At 43.7% G+C, this 22,658-nt stretch overlaps 1 protein-coding gene across 22 annotated transcripts in view; it reads left to right on the forward strand.

The window, feature by feature from the left end:
• The window catches only part of SLMAP (sarcolemma associated protein), a 196,588-nt gene extending 185,200 nt beyond the window's left edge, over positions 1-11,388 (forward strand). For 14 of the 22 annotated variants that reach the window (XM_032801362.2, XM_075073309.1, XM_075073313.1 and 11 more), the window contains 2 exons: positions 1,179-1,313; positions 8,092-11,388. In XM_032801362.2, the coding sequence (XP_032657253.1) occupies positions 1,179-1,313; positions 8,092-8,181 (225 nt within the window). In that variant the 3' untranslated portion in view covers positions 8,182-11,388. Of the gene's footprint in view, positions 1-1,178; positions 1,314-6,950; positions 7,041-8,091 lie in introns of all 22 variants that reach the window. The other 8 variants (XM_075073310.1, XM_032801363.2, XM_075073311.1 and 5 more) reach the window with 1 other exon arrangement.
• Positions 11,389-22,658: the final 11,270 nt, after the last annotated feature.

Raw genomic sequence — 22,658 nt, forward strand, 5'->3', positions numbered from 1 at the left:
GGACACTGTAAGCATGTTGTGTTTGGTGTGACACGTAAGTTGAATATGTTCAGGCACTGCTGTCAATGTAGTTGGCCACCAGCACACTGTAGTTTCACATGACACACTATAGTGAATTCACCCCACTTGAGAAGTGTATAATTCCTCGCCCCCCCATCTATGAAAATATTTTTGTTTGTCTGTGTAAATAAATGATAAACTCCAGAATTAGTGGACTATCTCAGAATATCCTAGGCAACTAAAATCATTCTAATGAAGAATCACTGCTGATTATATCACAAAGAAAGCAGGGTCTGATCTGATTAGCAAATGGATGGAAAACCTACAAAGGAAAACTCTGAGTGTTCTAGGAAGTAGATTGAGTTATTTAGTGGAGAAATACTTCTTTGAGTCTGTTCTGAACTAATGCCCTGGTATGTCCATAGGGGACATACTGTGGTTGGATGTGCTATCTTTTGAATAAAATGTAAGAGAGTTACTGAAGTTGTCATTAAAGTTTGCATATCACTTTATATTAATGTTAGGGGAGGGTAGCCTCAATTTCTAGGCAAAATTCTGATTTGTGGTGTTATATTCTGCCTTCTTAAATTCCCCAGGCAGTTTCATTTGGGTAATGGTGGTCCTTACTTACTTTTTTAAAATGTAGTGCAGTAGTGTACACTAGTAGTTGCTGCCTTCTATCCAAGAACAAGGCTGCATTCTAGTGGTAGGTGAAGTAATTTATGAATATAGCCTATGTTTATTTAGTAAAGATGTTGGTATCATGCAAAATAAGGCACTATATAAATAAGACTTTGTTCTCCATTAGTTATACCTGCAGTAGGATATTATGAGCCTCTTTGCTATCAAAAAGGCATATATGCAACTAGTCTAAGCCTTCAACACAAGAGGGAGAAATCCATAGTAAAAAGAAAACTTAGAAGACTGTTTCAGTAAGAATGGCAAAAAGGTTCTTTGTTGTAGTTTTTCTTTGGGATATAAGATGGTTTATTTATCATCCAAACAGATCTCTCATCTGCTGTTTTTATATGGAACTGCTAGTTCTGACCAAATTATCTTGAAACGTGATCGATAAGGACCGTTTTGTTTCTGAAGCTTCATTGACTTACTTTAAGAGAATTTAACACCTAATGTCCAATTTAAGATGAATCTGTAGATTATTTTTTCTTTGCTTTTAGTATGAAAAGACACAGACTGTACTCTCAGAGCTGAAGTTGAAGTTTGCGATGACTGAGCAAGAAAAGCAATCTCTCACAGATGAGCTCAAACAATGTAAAGACAACCTGAAGCTGCTACAAGAAAAAGAAAACAATGTAAGTCTGTACAAATTATGTGGGGGCCTCTATGTTGGCAAGTCTCTTGTTGATTGTGACAACATCTGAGTGTTAAATGGTAAAGACCAGATTTTCAAAAGGGATGTGTACAAAAATCCACTTGCAATTGCATACCTAATGTGTGCTGCACTACTGTCTTTGTACATGCAAGTAACCATTTAGATTCCTGTGTATTTGCATGCACAAATATGCAGATTGAATACACAATTGCAGTAATTGTGCTCATAAATTAGATGCATAACTGCATACACTCTTTTACACATGTCACTGTCCTTCTGCTTTCTTTAAAAATCTGGATTAATGACTAGCAAACAGAGCCAGGTAAAACATTTTCACTTCACAAAAAAATGCAAAAAATCCTCTCTGAAAATCTTCTGCACAGAAGCCAAAAGACCTGGACACAAACAATTTTATTAAAAATAACAGGAAAAACAGATCTTTCCCAGGATATTTTCCTTCTGTGTGGTGGTCCGTTCAGTAAATGTTATCCTCTGTCTCCTGGTCTTCCCTCTTAAGGACAAAGGTCCCTGATGGGCTATTGCTGCACACATTGAGAACAGTGTTCCCTCTAACTTTTCCCACCCGTGTGCAGAATGAATTTTGTTATATGCACCAATATGGAGATGGTGTGTGACACATGACCTTCATATTGGTGCACATAACAAAATTCATGTGGTGGGGGGTGGGGCTGAGGGGTTTGGAGTGAGGGAGGGGGCTCAGGGCTGAGGTAGAGGCAGAAGTGAAAGTAAGCTGGTACAGTCCAGTATGGCATAACCATAAAAGCCAGTATGCCATGCCGGACTGGACCGGCTTCTGCGGCGGTGATTTAAACGGCCTGGTGCTTCTGCTGCTGCGGGGAGCCCTGGGCCCTTTAAATCCCCGCCAGAGCTCTAGCAGCTGGGCTTGGGCGGGGTTTTAAAGGGCCCGGGGCTCCAGCCACTGCGGGGAGCCCCAGGCCCTTTAAAGCGCCGCCAGAGCTCCAGCAGCCGGGCTCAGGTGGGGATTTAAAGGGCCTGGGCTCTGGCCGTTGATGGGCCCTTTAAATCCCTGCCGGAGCTCTGGCAGCCGGGCTCCCATGGTGATTTAAAGGGCCTGGAGCTCCGCGGTGGCTGGAGCCCAGGGCCCTTTAATTCACCCCTGAGCCCCAGGGCTCCCAGCTGCCTCTGCAGCTGGTAGCTCTGGAGTGATTTAAAGGCCCTGGGACTCACAGCCTCAGCCGGAGCGCCACGGCCTTTAAATCTTGAAAGGCCCTGCCTCTTCTGGTTGAGGCCACGCCCCCGCTCAGGACTTCGGCATACCGGTAAGTCCTTTAAGTTACTTTCACCCCTGGGTAGAGGGTTGGCGTGCAGGGGATGAGGGCTCAGGGCTGGGGCAGAGGGTTGGGGTGCAGGCTCAGGGCTGGGGCCGGAGATGAGGGCTGAGGGTTGGGGTGCAGGGGGTGAGGGCTCCAGCTGGGGATGCGGGCTCAGGGATGGGGCCGGGGATGAGGGGCTCAGGGCTGGGGCAGAGGGTTGGGGTGCAGGGGGTGAGGGCTCCAGCTGGGGGTGCGGGCTCAGGGGTGGGGCCGGGGATGAGGGGCTCAGGGATGGGGCAGAGGATTGTAGTGCAGGGGGTGAGGGCTCCAGCTGGGGGTGCAGGCTCAGGAGTGGAGCCGGAGATGGGGGCTCAGAGCTGGGGCAGAGGGTTGGGGTGTGGGCTCTGGGGTGAGGCCAAGGATGAGGGGTTTGGAGTGCAGGAGGGTGCTCAGGGGCTATGGTAGAGAGAGAGGACTCCCCGAAGCTCTGTTTCCCCGCAGCAACACCTCAGCTCCAGGGAAGGGGCACTTCTCCTGGCTGCAGCACCTCTGGGGCTGCAACTGCAGGATAGGCACCCCTCCCCCAGCCCCAGCAGGTCTGGGCTGGCGGAGGGCTGCCCTGGCTAGGTCCGGGCAGGGGGAAAGCTGGCCGCAGCCAGCCTTGTGCCACTCCGGCCACGATGCCCCAGCAGGTCTGGGCTGCTCCAGCTGTGCCTGGTGTGGTCCCTGGCTATTCTGCCCCGCCTCATCCATGGCTGGGCCCGATTCAGCCATGCCACCCCAGCAGGTCCAAGCGCGGCAGGTTGGGGGCTGGGCTATGTGGCAGGGGAGGGTCACCCCTCCCTCGGCTGCGGCAGGTCCCTGGGCGAGTTCCTTAAGCGCCTGCATGGCACTAAATAGGCTGCTGCTGAGCTGCGAACTTGCTGGGAACTTAGGTTGGGAAGTATAGCTCAAATGCACTACGCTTTCCAGCCTGAGTAACTGGAATGATATTTTTCTGTAGTAGTTAATTTTAAATACATTACAGGATTGAGTGTACTGCCGGAGACAGCTTTTGGTGCCTACAACACTGACTGAATGCCACCAACACTGTTAGAGCGAATATAACTACCCCACTCCCCTGTAGACCTCTTAACATGCAGCAGAATTGGGAGAGGAGGAAAGAAAAGGGGAGACCATATTCACACTCTTCTCGTTGCTTTATGTGCTGTTTGTGGTAATCTCACACCAGTTTATTTCCTGCTTGGAATCCTTCCCCAAATTTTTAATGACAGACCACACTCTGGTGGTCCCTTTTGGCTTTAAGCACTATGAGTGAGAGGGAACAGGAAAAAGTATTCCCTGATGAATCAGGCCCATTAGGGGTATGTCTGCACTGCATTATAAACCCAGGTCTGTGGCACCCACATTCGTGGACTAGGTGTTTCCAAGCCCATGCTTGAGCGATCACACTGCATTCAAAACTTTGGTTTACAATTGCTGGGCCCCCCAGGTCTCACAACAATCCTAACACACCCATGCTGCACTATGCAGACCTTCTGACTTGGGTCTATAGCTTGATCTGTGTCCGAACTGCAAGCTAACAGAGCTAGGACCGAAGTCTCAACAGGACTTGGGCTCAGACCCATCCCCCTGATTGGGTCCTAGAATTTGGGTCCAGAAGTGCTTGCTGACCTAAGTCAGATAGATTTATGTGTGGATGGTAGGGGGGGCTGGGCTCAAACCTGAGTCTGAGCCTGAGTTTATAATTCAGTGTAGACATCCCCTGAGTGGCTGGTGGTAAGTAGTAGACTCCTTACACTTAACCTTTTAGGAACCTGGACCTCAGGAAGCAAACTAAGTATGTCAACGAGAAACTAGGAGGAAGGACTGAGGGGAAACAGAGAATGGGGAGGCTGGAGGAGGACAAAATAAGATGAGCAAAAGCAAGAGTGTATGGAGGGAGGGACTCCTGCGAGGAGCCTCAATTCAATTCTCATGGGGTGACATTTTTAAAACTTTGAAAATTCAGTTAATTTTGCTAGGTGACTCAAAAAATCCTGGAGCTTCCAAGGGACTAGAAATGTTTTCCAAGTACCATTAATCTCTTCTTGTGGCTGAAGCCATCATCTTTCACTTCACTCTTGGCTAAGATTTTTGGGAAGAGAGGATGTCAGCTGTGGAACTTCCTCCCTTTTGTGGCCTGCCACAGCCTGAGTTTACAGATCTTCGATCATAGTATTAGGGGCGCATGTTTTTAATCAGGCATTGGTTTGACAGGAGTACAGCAATGAAGAAACTTTCATTACATTTCAGGGTGGTATGGGGAGAGAATAAAAAGGTTGTCTTGTCTTTTTGTGGGCAAGTACATTTAATGTGGTGATTGCTTTTAATGTGTGTCATGCATGTTGTATGGGTGCATATAATGATAGCTAAAATAAAATGCAGTAGACCATTCTATGTGCTATAAATGCTAGAGGAGAGAGAATTCCTTTACTCCATTTGCAGACTCATATTGGAAATCCACAGGATTTTTGTGTTCCTCTTTCTTTTGAAGGGGTGAATAATTAATTTTAAAAAGCAATGTTATTTTCTAAAAGCATAGACCTATGGAGCTACATGTATTTGCATGTTTGTAGTTTGTTGATGATTTCCTGAGACTTTAAGTGATGGACTTATCCATGTGAATGGTTCTGAGCATGTAAGGTGCTTTGATGAATTTGAAATCTTTTGGCACTTTTTTGACACTGCATTGATTATTTCTACCACCATGCTTCTTGTGGGAAGATGGCATTCAGATTTACAGCACAAATGAAAATGCCTTGATTATAATTACACGTAACTTGCCTATTGGATATTGCTTTGATTGAAACAAATTTAAATTAGCATAAATTCAAGGCATGTATTGCACAGGGTAGAACACCTTCTAAATTTCATATATACTGACCTTTATTTGAAGTTATGCTTGAAATGCGTGTATTACCTTTTTTTAGAAAAATATTATTAGTAACTTATTCTATGAAGTCTATAAACATGAGTTTAACTCATATAGCTGACTATATGAAATCAACATGGCTTCAGCACAAAAAAGCACTAAAAAGACATCTAGCATGATCTGAACTTACTCCTTAGTATGTGTGTACACAAACACATAGCCAGAGAAACAGAAAAAGCAGGAGTCGTCTAAGGATAGTTTAAAAAATGAACTTAGTTACCAATTCACATCACCTATGTCAGTCTCTCCTTTTAAATTGAATTGACCAATTCCTGACACAGGATAGAGGTTACCCAGCCAAAGTTCGAAATAAAGAGGTGTATTAGTGTCTATTAAAACGAATTGAACAAGTTTGTGTGCAATTAAAACATTGAGACAACAAGGTATGTGTTGTGCTGATGGCCTGAAATTTGTCTAAAAACACAACATTGTCATAACATGAGATCAAGACGTAAGTCCAACTTTCATATTTTAGCAATTTGAGCTATCAGAAGCTGATGACCTGGTGGAGATTTTCATCTCCCAGGGTCCCCTGATGGATATGTACTCCATCATTGTGGTACACTTCATTGCTAATGTTGAATAATGTTGCAGTCTCATAAAAGTGTCCTGACCACAGGATTTGCATTGTGATATAATTGTAGGCTATTCATAGGAAGAGAATTTTTCCTTGTGGGCAGGAGGTTGAAAATTGCTGAGTGTGAAGAAATGGATGAAGAATACATAGTGCTTCTTGGACTTTTATATTTTTGATATTAAAATACTCTCTGGGAGCCCTTTTCATAAGCCCCCATCAGAATTAATATATTTTCAAAAATGAAAACATTTAACATTGGTTTTTGAGTTGAAATGCTGATGCAGCCATTGATTGTTTTCTTTTCTTCAGGATCTTAAATATCACGTCAATATAGTATCATTGATTCAGAATATGCAGAGTCTACTGCCTAGGGATGCCTGGATGAGGTTTTATTGTGTAAAGGAAAACCCATGCTCAGTCTCCCCCCCTTCCCCTCCCGCCTTTGAAAAGGAAGACACTAATATGATAGATTGATGTCAGTCTAAGCCTCATTTTGACCTGAAATCCTAAATTCTAAGTGGTGACAAAAGGCTTCCTTAGAATATTTTTCTGCTTACTTCATCTTATTTTTAAATATCCATGTTCATTTGAGCAGAGTGGTGTACTAACTTTGTATACCGAATTAGATCATGCTGTATCGTGTTAGATGTCTTTAATACGTTTCGATTAAAACAAAACTCACTCTTCGACTTATTTTTCCCCATCTAAATCATCTTTCCCTTATTGATTTTATAGCAAAAAATGATTTTTAATATCCCTTCCCTTCTTTAGCCTTCCATATTACAACCCGTCCCAGCCGTATTCATCGGCCTAATCCTGGCTTTCCTGTATTGGTGTTACGGCCCATTGTGGTAGAGAAAGGTACAAGCACTCCTGTTCAGTCAATGTATGTTTGTCCCTGTTGCCTGTTTGTGCCATTTTTGTAAAATAGTGCATGGTGAACTGCTCACGGATATTTATTTACCTGAAGCAAACCCTTCATTTAATATGCCATAGTGGTGATACTGTCAAGCTGAACAATCAACTAATCATTTTAACATCTGTGTGGTTTCTTTGTGATGTTTCTAACTATGAATTAATTCTAACCTAACCAGTTTTGCATGTCTCTCTTCTAACTTGGTCTCAGTTTGTCTTTAGCAAAATGGGGCAAATTTTGTGAAATACTGCAGTGACAAGACCTGAAAGAAAACCTAGTTACTTAATCAAATGTGGAAAATGAAGAGTTTGTCTGTTTAAATTGAAATTTGGTCCTTTATTTCTTATTTGTGGATTTAGAATTTCCTCTCTGGCTTTGAACACTTTTTCACTTTTCTCACTACTGCTGTGAAGAAGGTGGAAAAAGGTTGAGATGGGAATAAAAAATATGTGGTGGGTTTGCATTCTTAACTCAAAGCTTGCACGACATTTACAGTGTCTCCCAGTATGTCCAGTGTAAAATAAATTGTTACCCTTGATGTAAAATAATAATAAAAATTACCTTGATAGGATCCACTTAGAACTAATATCTCAGATCTGGCTTAAACACACAAAGCAAAGAAGTTAGATGCTGTTATTGCATAGCATAGGTCTAGCAATACTTTTGCACAAACAATATTATAAACATCTTAATCCCTCAAAGGTTTAATAGAAGATATAATCCTAGGTGCACATTGTAACAAAATTGGAAATACAGTACGACTAAAGAGACTCATGGTGACATGCCATTGTGATGACTACGTCTCTTGGAGTTCCTTGTGGAAGGCCAAATATGGTTTAACCCCTTGGCATCAGGATTTCCCAACAGTAAGGGTTCATGGGAAACATATTAGTGATGTTTATCAACAGGTGCTCAGGACTTATTGGAACCAAGGGGTAAACTAAGTAGTGTAAACTAGAACAGATATGATATTGATTTTTTTTTCTCTCCATACAGAGACAATGGCCTTGGATGCCTCTGATGGCAGCTTTGGTTGCTGTAACAGCTGTGGTGCTGTACTCAGGCCTAACCAGAGCTACTCCATGAGAACTGTTGTTGAATCCATTCACCGTCCTCCCTTTAGAAGCTGGCATCATTCACATACTAGGGAAAAACAGATTAATTCTCTTCCTTCTCACCTCTTAATACAACAAAGCTCTGCGTGAGAACAGTAGTAGGGTCATTGCTTTAAACTGTATAAAATGTATCTGTCTATAAAGAGGGAATAAAATTATGACTTCATTCTACTGTGAGCAATATTTTTGCTTACAATTTCATGTAATTTTTAAATTAGTATGTTGGGATTCTAAATACTATTATGGTGGCCTAAAGTAGGCTTCTTGGTACCAAATTATTTATAATGGGTAGGTTTGTGGATATTTTACTTTAGAATCTGATTGCCAGATTTAAAAGAAAAACACATTTCTGATTTGGATGCCCATATCAAATAACCTTACAGATACTTGGAAACAGAGGCAGTATGCTCAGTGCCTTTCAGTTTGAAATATTTTTTTTACATTTATGTACCATTTTTACTTACTGCAAGTCACTGAGCTAGTGGGAACAAGACTTAAAATAACTTCTCTTTCCAGACCTTTTGAAGGAAACAGATATTTTGCTTCAGTATGATTCTGCTGTATTAATAATTTTGGGAATAAATACAATTCATTTTCAGCCTTAAAGAGACAGATAAGACATTGGATGGCAAACACCTGCCTAGGATATTTTGTGTGTGCGTGTGGGAATGTGTGCTTGTGTGTGTTCTTGAGTGAACTAAGGTATTTCTGGGAGCAAAATCTTGGTCATTTGATGGATGTAGTGCAGTGATCCAATTTATATTACCTTTAGTTCGAATGTAATTTATTAAATTTCATATATTTAAAGAGAGACATTCTTTAAAATTCGAATATTTTCGCACATATCACATTTTAGCAACTTATTTTTTCAGTCATTTAATACTTTCAAAACTGAACTGAAGAAATAATATTTGTCTATTTAGGTAAGTTTTTATTGAAAACTTCAATATGGGAGGTGCTACAATGCATCTATGGGTAACTGAAAAAATCCAAGATAAGCAAGCTATTGCCAAGTTAGAGTCATCTAACTGGTCGTGTATGCATCAAGTTAATAAGCTGAGAGTGTTTACTTTTGGTAATGAGATACTTTTGCATCAACATTACATGACACAATATGCATAATATAGCTTCATACAGTGGTCCCCATTAAAAAGTTTATTTCCTAGTTGAAGGGTGGCAACTGTGGTAAGTTATTGACTTTTTGATTGGGTAACCACTGTAGTTAAACAATGAATTAAGTGTTGGCTATAGTTATCTTGTGCAACTCAACAGTTCAGTTAAAAAAAAGTTTTAAGGTTCTATATAACATACTAAAGGATTGCAAAGCAAAGTGAATTCATCTAATGGAAATTGAAGAATAGGAAGATAATCTCAGCAAAGATTTAATTGGCTTTAAAATATTTAATGGCAATCAACAGATATAGTTGAATATTTAAATAGAATTTTAGCGTATAATTTGCCTTGTGAGGTTTTGAGGGTCATTGTCCTTTAATTAAAGGTTCTATCTTAAAATACTTGGGATTTGCTAATGGGAGGATTATTAGATTTATGGAAGAATAAGTCCACAAGTGACTTTTAGACTATAATATTGGGTCACCTAGTTAACCTTTCATCTTTTTCAGTTGCAGGAAGCCACCCAGTCACAAAACACTCATATGCCAGTGGTACTCGGTACCTCTTGTATATAGATTATTGCAAATATTGTTCTGAAATGCTTTACTTCAAAATTACATTTTTTAAAGTAAATAATTGTTTTAAATCTATTTTGTAAAGGTATAAAAAGTACAATAGAATTTCTCGAGTACAGATTAAACTATTTGCACTAACACACGTGATGTGCATGATTTAATAAAATAACTTTACTCTCCGTATGCACGTTTGAGTTGAATCTCATTTGAAAACCGCACATCTGTGTTAAATTCATTGTGTGCTAGGGATTACTACAATGTTTGCAGCATGTTTGACAATTGAAAAGGTTTTACTTTTCATTTCACATTCACATCGGTTTAAATTTAAATCTCTCTCCTGTCCAGGTCTAGTTTGAAGCAGAAAAGGAATGGGAGCACGAGGGGTTGGGGTTGGTGCTGTGGAAAAATCTGGAAGAGAGTTTTTTTGTGGTGGAGCTTGTAGGGTGCCTATAATAGGGATGGAAAGCCAGGGGAAAGGTGGTTATGGACAGTGCAGAGAGCCTGAGGCAGCTGTGAAAGGAGTTGTTGAGGGTAGTGCAGGAGCTTGAGGCAGTATCCCTCCTTCTCCCACTAGCTTCTCTAGTTCTGCCCTGTTCCTTTTTAGCCCTTTTTCTTCCCCACCTTGCTCCAGTCACCTTCCGACCACGACCGCCTCCTCCCTGGCGCTGGCCTCCATGCAGACCTGGTGTCTGCTGAAGGAGAAGAGAGGCAGAGAGGCCACATGAAACATGAGGCTATAGTAGCTCCTGGTGGCCAGATGGAGGAACTGCAAGCAATCCTTTCCACCTTGCAGCCCAGCTAGATTTAGCATGACAGGGCTGCCAAATTTGAATATCCTCTGAGATGCCTGATCATTGGCAGCCCTCACTATTTTCACAGCACTATTTTCTTTACACAAATACAAAAATTGTGTGAGTTTTCAGTAGTCTTCAAAACATCAAACAGCTGACAATGTGAATCTAGCATGCTATTTAAAATGAGAAAAAAGTACCTAACTTGGTGAATGTATGTGCATGTATGTGTATTTATATTCACTTTATATACACAGATACACATAATGTGTATACTTTGCATGGATATGTGTTCAGTATATGCATCTGTATCCAGTTATAAAATACAGTATTTCCCATAGCACAGTGCTTTTCCTGAGAATTGTTAACTTATGCATGTTTAAAAGATGATCAAGAAAACATTAAGATGCATAGTTCACTCTCCTTTTAGGGAATACCTGGAAGAGGATTGGTTAGTGTCTAGGAATTTTCTAATCTCCAGGGTTTTTACAATAAAAGAGAAAGTGGATAAAAAACTTTTCCAAACACAGCCACCCAACTGAGCATAAACCTGCCTTCCCAGCTGACTGTTACTACATATGTTTACAGAATTATCTATATGAGATGCACATTTACAACCCTTTTTTGAATTATAAGGCCTGAGAGTAACTACTAACTAGCTCTGTCTGGGGATTATTACAACAAAAGATTGGGGAATTTTTTTTAAAAAACTAACACATCCCTGATACAATGAGAGCTTGTCAGAAGGTGATGAGCACCCTCAACTTGCATTGAAGTTGAGAGAGGCACTCAGGATCTTGCAGGACTGGTTCCAGAAAACTGTTTCATTGGTTACACAGCACAACTGACACATTAAAAACATGTCTCCTCTAACCACATTATATTACTCTGTTTTAACATTTTTAGTTTACTACTGCAGTCCTTATTGATACAAAACTTTGACTTGAGTGAGTTTTACCTGTATAAGGACTGCAACAGTAGACCTTTGATGCACAACCTAAAGAGGAAGTGTAATTAAAATACAAGCTTTTTATCTGTACCACGTTTCTGAATTATATTAAAGTTAACCTCTCTTCTGTAGTATGGTTGAAGTCTACTTGTGATCAGATCAGTGAGCTCATTTATGAACCATTTGTAAATTTTTTGCCAAAGGAAATTGTCAGGATAACATTAGTGATAAATGAAGACTGAATTTTATGGAGACAGACAATATTTTGTAGAATTATGTCATAAAGGAAACAAGCAGTCTTATCCCTGAAGAGTCCTTGCCAGATTGATTGCTGCATGGTAACTGGGGTCAATGTAACTATCCATTTGAACAAGTAAACTTGTGAATCCCAACTTATTTTCTGTCTTCTGACCAAATTTTCTAGAAGTGTCATCAGTAACAACTTTCACTGACCTTCATATATCCATTCTGTCTGGTTCCAGGCCCTTCAAAAAAAATCTTGAGTCATCAGTGTCATTCGGACAACTACAATACTTTGTGGGGAAGTGGCATACTTTCTGTAGTAATTTTGGAGTTACAGATATACTGATATATAGGTTTGTCATTTAAAACATATACACACGCATATGCATGCACACATATTGTGTATGGCTATTTATGCTATATCTTAATTTACTTATTTGTCTAAAACTATTTTTTCTATCTTTCTTTATATCAACTCTTCCAAGCACTTTCTCCAGCTTCAAAATCAAAGTATTTTCTTTCAGTAGTTCTTTACCTTCCTTTTCATGTAACGAATGTGGAACTCTTACACTTTAAGGCCAGAAGGGACCATCATAATCGTGTAGTCTGACCTTTTTGGCAGATAACTTATTTTATTGGCCATCTTTCTCTAAGATTATCCATCTCTCAGGTGCAACTGTTCTGTCAGTTAAGAGAAATCTGCTCATGTTGACTTTTAGAGACCTTTACCCCATTCCATACCACCCAAAACAAAAGAAGGTATATCCTTTTGATTTAATGTAATTCAGTTTCAACTACTTTTACCATTTTCTAGTAAAGATGGCTGGGTGTGTATTTATCATTGGGCTGTAGTTACTCTTTGGAATGACTTTTGATATAACTGACTTTTAGTGGTCCTCTTTTCATCCAGAGAGAGATGGCTGTATAGCTCTGCTCCCTTTGCTTCTGGAAGCAGGAATATGCAAATTAATCTCTCCAGCCACCAGCCCTTGCCCTTGAGCCAGTTATGCCAGTATAGTTAAACCAATATATAATACTAGTATAACTATCCATGTGGAGACTTATTCAAAAGAATGGCTTTTTTGGTTTAGTGTAAACTCCTTGTGAGGTGATATAAGCTAAACTTAAAAATCAAAACAAAAAAATACCACTCATACCAGAATAAGCATCCACTCAGGGAATTATACTGGGATAGCTATCAGTTTAAATTCACACTTTAGCTCATAGCAGTATAACATTCCTTTACATATACAAGCCTTGACATATGTCTCCAAGTCTTCCTTTAGCCTGTAGAAGAGTCGTATTGCTTGGGACAATGGCTTCTTTAGCTTCACTCCTCCCCAGGAACAGCCTATGTTGCATTGACCTTTCCTAGAAGCACTGTCTGGTTGGTTTGAAGCAAGAGTTCACTAACATGGCATTTGGCAAACTGCCAACAGTTGGAGCCTTTGTGTATAAGTTCCACAACTAGGCCTGATGTGTTGCCACTCAAAGCCAGTTCCTCTAGTTGTCCTTCCAGCCCGCAGGAGCTATTTCAGCAGGAACCCTTCCAGGATCCTGTGTTCGGGTCCGTGTAGCATTATGCGATCTGACAGAACCAGAAACTACATGAATGGGAGGAAATCACATCAGCAGGTCTGCAGGGTCAGTCAGAAGATGCAACAACTGCTTTCTCTTGCCCTCAAGCCATCTACCTCAGAATCTGTTTGAGAGACTTGCTGTTCCCTACAACCCTTACCACATCTAGTTCCTCAGATCCAGCTGACCTTCCCTTACTAGTCCTCCTTTGGTTGTGATTTCAGACAGCCCCCAGAACTCTGTAGCCCCTCTTGGTGACCCCTTTTACTTTCTCTAATTAGAAATCAAATCACAACATTAATTCGTACATGTCTGCTAGGCCTAAAGCTCTGCAGTCCTTTCTAGCTATTCCTTAGGACCATCCTCCACTCCCTTGTCAGGTCCTGCTTTGCCCTTTAAATTTTTCCTCCCACTCAATTTTGCATGATTACTTGCAGTTTTGAGAAATTGGCCCTTTTAAAGCACTAAGTATATTACTGGTTGGTATCATGTTGGTACATGAAGAAAATGGTCACCTGCATCTAGCCATCCATCCGTTTTTAGTTGAGCAATCAATTCATCTTCATCTCTCAGAATGAGGTGTAATATAGAACTATCCCGCTTTGGCTGCAATACTTTTTGTCTTAGAAAGTTCTCTATGGTTTTTAGACCTCCAAGGCTGTCATGTAGCGGGATACAATTTGCCTATTAATAAAAAAGTTTGAATGTGTTCTTCCCTCAGTTTATTTATAATTATACTTTATACTCTTGCATCTTTTGTACAAATAATAAAGTACCATTAATGTGGCAGCATGATAACCCTTCCACACACATTCATTGCTAGAGCAATGCTTTAGGGTGCGTGCGGATGCCCTTCTCTGAATGAAAGCTTGGGCCCAATGTTAGGTGGAATGCAAATGTTTCGTTTAGTACCCTGGCATTAACACAGCCTGCACTTCAGTGCTTCAACTTGTTTAATAATCTCACATGCCTAGGATATCTCACATCTATCCAAAAGACATTTCCACCAGCACTAGGCCATCTAGTGGGATGCTGGAGCATTGGTTCAGTACTGACTCAGATGGAAGGACACCTAGTAATCACCAACACCTCTTTCTGCAGCATCAAGGTTGTTAAAGAAAGTTCTCTTATTGAGGATTGGTATTTTCTTAGCTTTTGTGATCATCTAGGGATGCAGTCTGGCTCTTGGCTGTGGCACAATATGTTACATGAATCTACAGCTAGCACTCCAGCTATCTCCTTTTATTTCTGTTTCTCCCTGGAGAAAAAGGAGAAACTCTAAAACATGAACAAAGTTAAAGCATTTTAACAGTCATGTAACTGACAGGCCTGTTTACTAAAATAATAATTATGTTGAATATAGATGTATGGTGGTTATTCATGTTCATTGCTGGTAGCAGAGTCCATGCCTAGCATATATCACTTACTTCCTCTCAAATCCCTATCTGCCAACACTAGTGCAAAATACCTTTCCTTAGGGCATGGAGGCAAAAAATTACATAGAAGATTCCCTTTAACAGAGATAATACTATACAATGGGGTGGAAGAGAGTAGCACAGCTAACTCATGCCTACTGGCTCCCTATCACCTGATATCCTACCCCGGCTTGCTGTGCATAATGTTAACTAATGGGAAGACCTGTTCGTTTCTTCATCTTGTATGTGTCTATTGTAGAATATGATTGCAATGTAAGCATAACTGGAGATTTTTCATTCAAAATATTTTTCTATGTATGCTAACTAATGGTACAGGGAGACTGGGGGGCAGGGAATGGTGGTTCTTCCTGCAGTTGCACATTTGCCTTGGTCAGATATTGCTGTGTGAGCACTTATCTTTTAAATCAAACATTGCATTAATGACCTATGTTCCCTACTAATTCTGTTCTAGTTATCAAAATTTGTAATTTTGTAGTTTTATTAGACAGCCTGTTTACACAATTCATTTCAAAGTTGTAACTCCTTTGTTTCCCCTGGTATGCTGTGAAGTTTCAGTCCCTTCATCATGTCCCAGCCAGCTTCTTTCAATTGATTATAGTAATCTCTCTGATCAGTACTTCATGGGGCAAGTCCACCCTCGTAATACTCAAATGCAGTTTCTCTGAGCATATTCTTACTCCTGTGTAGAAAGAATTTTAGTAGACACTAGTGAAGCAGTGTGCTAACTATATAGAGCTTCTCTCAAATCTAGAGATGGGTGGTAGTAAACTAACCCTGGTCTACACTACAGGGTTAGGTCGAATTTAGCCACATTAGGTCGATTTTATAATGAATGCGTCTACACAAGCAATCCCGTTCCGTCGACGTAAAGGGCTCTTAAAATCGACTTCTGTACTCCTCCCCGGCAAGGGGAATAGCCCTAAAATCAACCTTGCTGGGTTGAATTTGGGGTAGTGCAGACGCAAATCAACGTTATTGGCTTCCGGGAGCTATCCCAGAGTGCTCCAATGTGACCACTCTGGACAGCACTTTCAACTCCGATGCACTAGCCAGATACACTGAAAAAGCCCCGGGAACTTTTTAATTTCATTCCTGTTTGGTCAGCTTGGCGAGCTCAGCAGCACAGGTGACCATGCAGTCCCCCCAGAATCACAAACAAGCTTCGGCATGGAGGGAATGGGAGACACTGGATCTGATTGCTGTATGGGGAGAAGAATCTGTGCAGGCAGAACTCTGATCAAAAAGAAGGGATGCTAATATATATGCCAAATCGCACAGGGCATGATGGACAGAGGCTACAACAGGGATACACAGCAGTGCCGCATGACAGTCGAGCTCAGACAAGCCTACCAAAAGACAAAGGAGGCAAACGGTCACTCTGGGTCAGAGTCCTATACATGCCGCTTCTATGATCAGCTGCATGGCATTCTGGGGTGGGGAAGCCTACCACTACTCCACCACTGTCCGTGTACACCTGCAAGGGGGGAGTCTCATGCGACACGGAAGAGGATTTTGTGGAGGAGGAAGAGGAGAAGGAGAATGCGCAGCAGGCAAGCAGTGAATCTGTTCTCCCCGGCAGCCAGGACCTTTTCATGACCACAGAGCCAATACTCTCCCAAGGTGAGATCCCCGAGGCAGAGAAGGCCCCTCTGGTGAGTGCACATTTGTAACTACAGTACAAGGTTTAAAAGTTATAGTGTTTAATATTTGATTTGCTCTGAAGACTTGGGATGCATTTGCGGTCAGTACAGCTACTGAAAAATCTGTTAACGTGTCTGGGGATGGAGCAGGAATCCTCCAGGGACATCTCCATGAAGCTCTCATGGAGGTACTCTGAAAGCCTTTGCAGAAAGTTTCTGGGGAAGGCTGCCTTATTTCGTCCTCCACAGTAGGACACTTTACCATGCCAAGTCAGGAGCAAGTAGTCTAGAATCATTGCAGCACAAGGCATGGCAGCGAGTGGTCCTGGGTTTTGGTCGCCTTCAAGCAACATTCAGTCTGTATCTTTCTGTGTCAGCCTCAGGAGAGTGATATCATTCATGGTCACCTGGTTGAAATAGGGGAATTTTTGTAAAGGAACAGTAAAAGGACCCTGTTCATGCTGGGCTGTTTGTGCTTGGCTGAAAGGGATCATCCCTGAGAACAGCCACGTAGCTGGGGGAGGGGTGAAAGGATCATCCCAAATAGCCACGCGGAGGGGTGGGAGGAAGTATGAGCTACACGTCCACCCTAAAATCGCATCCCCTTGTTTTAAATGGCAAACCCAACCGGCATTGCTTGCTATGGGAAAGGAGAGCACTGCAGTTTGAAAACATTCCCACATTCTGAAAGTGTTAGAAGCCAAGCCCGCATACCCTTTGGCTTACCGGAAACCGAATTCTATTGCCCAGCCGTGTGTGATGTCACCATACCAGCAGGTGCTCAATATAAAAGGCAAAATGCGACCTTGTACCTAAAGCACATGTTCTGTCTGCTGTGAATTGCTTGATTTACTGTGAAAGAGTCTCCCTTTTGTTCTCAGAAATGTATCATCTTAAATTTTACTCTCCCTTTTTATCTCCCCGCAGGTGCAAATTTTTCTATGCTCCTCCTATCATCTCTGTCCCTGATGTTATCACAGATTAGAAGGCAGAAAAAACACATTAGTGATGACGTTTTCTGAGCTCATGCAGTCTTCTCCCACTGATAGGGCACAGCTGCATGCATGGAGGCGTTCAGTGGCAGCATCCAGGAAAGCATTAAGCGAGCATGATGAGGAGAGGCAGGAGCCACAGTGGAGACTAATGGGGGAGCAAACAGACATGCTCAGGTGTCTGGTGGAGCTGCAGGAAAGCCAGCAAGAGCACAGACAGCTGCTGCATCCACTGTACAACCACCTGCCCTTCTCCCCATATTCTCCTCACCCAGATGCCCAAGAACACGGCGGGGCGAAGAGGCTCTAGACACCCAGCCACTGCAGTCCAGAGGATGGCCCAAGCAACAGAAGGCTGTCATTCAAACAGTTTTGATTTGTAGTGTGGTTACAATAAGCAATGTGGCCTTGTCCTTTTCTCCTCCCCTACCCTACCCAGGGTACCTTATCAGTTATCCCCCCCCCGCTTTTTTTTTTAATTAATAAAAAAAAATGCATGGTTTCAAAACAATAGTGGTCTGGTGCCAAGCTGGGGCTATGCATTCTGTCTATTGCCCCACCACAGTTAGGGAACACCATTGCAGCAAAGCCATCCACTATGACCTGCACATTTCCCAGAGTCACTACCCTTAATAGCAGAACATCAGTTATTGCATTGGCTACTTTAATCTCAGCAGTCTCTGCAGTAGATTTGCCCACTCCACATTGATTCCTGAGTGACTGGTAGTAGTGTGCTGCTTCCACAGGGCTATCGCCACTAGCTTCTCAACAGTCTGGGCAACTCTCATCTTGGTATTCCTGCTCTTCAGGGTGGGGGAAAGCAACTCACAGAGTTCCAGGAAAGTGGCCTTACACATGTGAAAGTTTCATAGCCACTGGGAATTATCCCGTCCCACCCAGTCATCCCACACCAACACTATGCGGTCCCACCAGTCTGTGCTTGTTTGCTGGGCCCAGAATTGGCATTCCACTGTAGCAACCAGCCCCACTGCTGCCATGATGTCCCAATTGCCCCAGCCCATGCTTTCAGGAACGTCTCTGTCCATGTCCTCATCACAATCATCCTCGTGCTGCCATCTTTTACACAGATTCTGCACATACTGCAGTATAATTCATGAGATGTTTACAATGCTCGCAACAGCAGCGGTGAGCTGAGTGGGCTCCATGCTTGCCGTACTGTGGTGTCTGCATGAGTAACCCAGGCAAAAAGGCACAAAATGATTGTCTGCGGTTCCTTTTACGGAGGGAGGGAGAGGGGGTGGAGAGTAATAAGTGATGACACGTAACCAAAACCATCTGTGACAATGTTTTTGCCCCATCCGGCATTGGGAGCTTACCCCATAATTCCAATGGGCAATGGAGACTGCAGGGACTGTGGGATAGCTTCCCATAGTGCACCCTTCCATGAGTCAGTGCTAGCCATGGTAGTAAGGACGCACTCTGCCGACTTAATGCAGTTAGTGGGGACATACACAATCAACTGTATAAAATTGATGTCTAAAAATCAACTTCTATACATACCCTAAGCTTGTTAAAATCTGATTCCTGCTGCTTGGTGAAATAAACTGATGTCAGTTCAATCACAATTCCTACTTACCCTTGTTAGCAGCCTCAGCAGAGGAACCAACAACTTAAAAAAAACAAAACCCTGAAACTTTTTAAAGCTGAAAGTGTGCCTCAGAGATGGCTGTTTGGTGAGCATTCAATAATTTTCACAGATGCATAGGGTCTTGCATCTATGTGGAATACATATTTATCAGAAAAATCGTCATTATTTGCTGTCCTCAGAGGGGCAGAGAGATTAAATCTAGCAGGGCCAGAGGCTGGAACCCCGGCTGGCAGGGGGCTGGGTGGCTGGAATCCCAGACCAGCAGTGAGGTGGGTGGGGCCGGTGGCTGGTATCCCAGGCTGGCAGCAGGCTGAGCAGGGCTGATGGCTGGGACCCTGGCTGGCAAGGGGACGGCAGTTGGAACCCCAGACCGGCAGCAGTCTGAGTGGCTCAGCCCGCTGCTAGTCTGGGGTTCTGTCCCCCAGCTCCTGCTAGCTGGGGTCCTGGCTGCCAGCCCCGCTCAGCCGCTGCCAGCTGGTGGTTCCATTCACGCAGACCAGCGTCCAGCACCGTGGCTGGCAGCAGCATGGCAGTAAAAATGAGCTTGCATGCTGCCTTTGGCATACATGCTACAGGTTGCCAACCCCCTGGAGTAGGGTGACCATACATCCCATTTTTAAAGGGACAGTTGCATATTTAAGCCCTCCTGCAGGTGTCCCGACTTCTTCTTTAAAATGGGCAAATTGTCCTGTATTTTGTGTCTTCCCTCCTCAACCCCCCATCAGTACTGGCAGGTCCTGCTGCTGGCCAGATCCCTACTCATCAGCCCGTCGTCCACCAGCAGTGAGTGGGAGGCTTCAGTGGCCAATGAAGGTGGGTGTGCAAGGCTGGTAGTGGGGCAAAGCTGCAGCATGTGGGGCTAGCCACTCCCCCTGCTGGTCCCTCAGCACAGCCCCCACTGCATGCTGGTTCTTGGCCAGCAGGGCCCCACCCCCTGTCCCAGTTCTTGCCAGCACTGGCAGTGCACTGTGAGCTGCAGTGATTGGTGAGTGGGAGAGGCACCAGGTAGGGACCAGCTTCGTGTCACCTCTGCTGCCCACCCATCGGCCCTTTACATACTCCCCCTCTCTCTGTCCTCTTCCTGCTTTACCCCTACACACACACACAACCAGCTCTGCTGCTCCTCCATATCCCCCCTGGCAGGGCACATCCCACTCCCAGAGCTGTGCGGAGAACCAGCCCCTGGTCGGAGCGCTCAGCTCATCAACAGCCTGGCCAGCAGGCTCCTTCCTTCCCGTACTGTCTGTGGCTGGGTCAGTACCCAAGGAAAGCCCAAGTCTCTCCGGCCCAGGATGCTGGCCAGGAGGAACCAAACCCTGCATATGCCAAAGTCCTGCGCAGTGCTGGCACGGGGCAGCCTCTCTGCCCCTCATTTAAGCTCTGCATGCCCGGGGGTGGGAGGGGGAAGCAATTTCCAGCCTGTTCACACCCCAGCCCTGCAGGCTTCACAGCAGCCCCCAGGCAAGGTCTTAGCACCCTCTTCACTCCCTCTCCCTGGGTCCTGCCCTCAGGGAATGTGGGGCTGCTCCATCTTCTAGGCACCCTTTCCTGCTGAGCCACCTCTTTGGTCAGGTTTGCTGAAGCCCCTGCAGTTAGATTTGCTAGGCCCTGGTGCACAATGCTCCCGTAGGGCTTAACCCCTTCTTGTGCGTGCTGTAGCCGGGTGACAGGAGGTGGCTGGGTTATGTTGGTGGCCAGCAGCAGCCTGGAGGTGTTAGCTGCTTTTCCTCACTGTGCGGGCAGGAAGGGAGCAGAGAGGGGGGAAGAGATGAGCTCTACAAGGACACAAGCCAAGTCATCGCTACCCGCCCACCTCCACTGCGGCTGGAAGCAGCTCTCGTCTCTTCCTTCCCCCACAGTGCTGAAAGGCTGCTGCTGGCCACATTCTGGTATGAACCCTGAGAGAAATCTGGGGAGGGGAGGCATGTGACCCTGCATGCCCCCCCACATGTTACCTCGGGAAGACGTGGCGCCAGATACCAGGAGGGGCGGGTCTGTCTCAGGGGCCCAGCCAGGCACGGAGCGTGGAAAGCACCGGGCAGGGAGGGGACGTTCGGTCAGTCACTCTCTGCCCACCCAGTGTGAGAAAGGTGTGTGTGTGTGTGACCTCTTCTTGTGTGAACCCTAAAGCCTTAAAGATAAGAAGGTAAATAAAAAGAATCCAACTACGCAGTATTTCTTTTTAACAAGGACTCAGTCAACTTGATGCTTAGTTTAAATGTTTGTACTGCATAGTTGTGATTGCCATTGAACTCACTTGTATAGGAGTAATTTTACCAGGTGTCCCATATTCAGCATAGGGTAATATGGTCACCCTACATTTGAGTAAAGATAGAAACTGTTTAGTCCTGTTGATTGAAACCTTGAAAATGTTAAATACAAACCAATTTACAGATTCCTGCCTGCATCTTGTTGAACCTGAAACACGAGCTCTGAGAGATGTGAACTGCCCCATTCATCTCAATGAGATATAATTTCGCAGCCCAATTATAATTAACTATTTTGCTGCTGTCAAAGCATGTGAAAATGTAGAGGGGGGATCATATTATGAATCTACTGTGAGTGGTGTCTCATTTTGGTATCATGAGAGGATGTTGGTAGGGAGACAACTTAGCATGGACAATAGGGTCAAAAAGAAGGAGGACCACCCTGGTGTGCATCTAAACCCTACCAAGGTTGAGTCAATTCCATAAAGCCCATCCAAGCTTTACAACCAGCCAAACCTACCTCGCTTGAAAGCAGCCAGGGTTAAGGGCTATTCTGATGGTGGTTGTGGGGCCAGGAAGCTTCTTTCTTGGCTCTGTTTGTTGCTACTTTACCCGCTGGAGGCTTTCTGCAGACTCAGGCAGATGTCATGCCATCAATTACTCGGGTCACATTTTCAAACTTTCCTTTGCAACCATGAGCCTAGAAATATTTTTTAATGAAGACTTAAGATTCTGATGCCATCATAAAAGTGGCATATTGGGCTTTAGGCATGTGATTAATGTGGTAGATCATAACCTGGCCTGCCAATGGGTTAGGGTGACCAGATAGCAAGTGTGAAAAATCAGGACGGAGGTGGGGGGTAATAGGAACCTATATCAGAAAAAGACCCAAAAATCAGGACTGTCCCTATAAAATCGGGACATCTGGTCACCCTACAATGGGTGTACCTTTGCCTCACTGAGAGGAAGCCAAGCATCAGGAGCCTAGCAGGACCCATCACATTCTGAGAAACTGCACAATCTGCTGAGAGTAGTGTCTAATTTTGGCAATCTCAAGTGCTGGAGTTTGGCTTGCGGGCAGAGTGCAGGAAAGTTCCATTGCTACTTCTAGTCCAATCTGAGCCTTGCCTCATCATCCCCTTCCCGAGCAATCGCAAATACCTCCTCCTTGTCCACCACCACCTCTGGAGAAATTTAAGTATCTGGTGTTATCCTAGGGCTGGTGATAGGATCTCTGCTCAATACAGCATTGAGCTCTGCGTAAGAGACAGGTCTTGGGGGTGACTCCAGATGTCATATTCTGCTCCTTAATGTT

This window comes from Chelonoidis abingdonii, chromosome 17 (assembly GCF_003597395.2).
Source record: "Chelonoidis abingdonii isolate Lonesome George chromosome 17, CheloAbing_2.0, whole genome shotgun sequence".
Lineage (NCBI taxonomy): Eukaryota > Metazoa > Chordata > Testudines > Testudinidae > Chelonoidis > Chelonoidis abingdonii.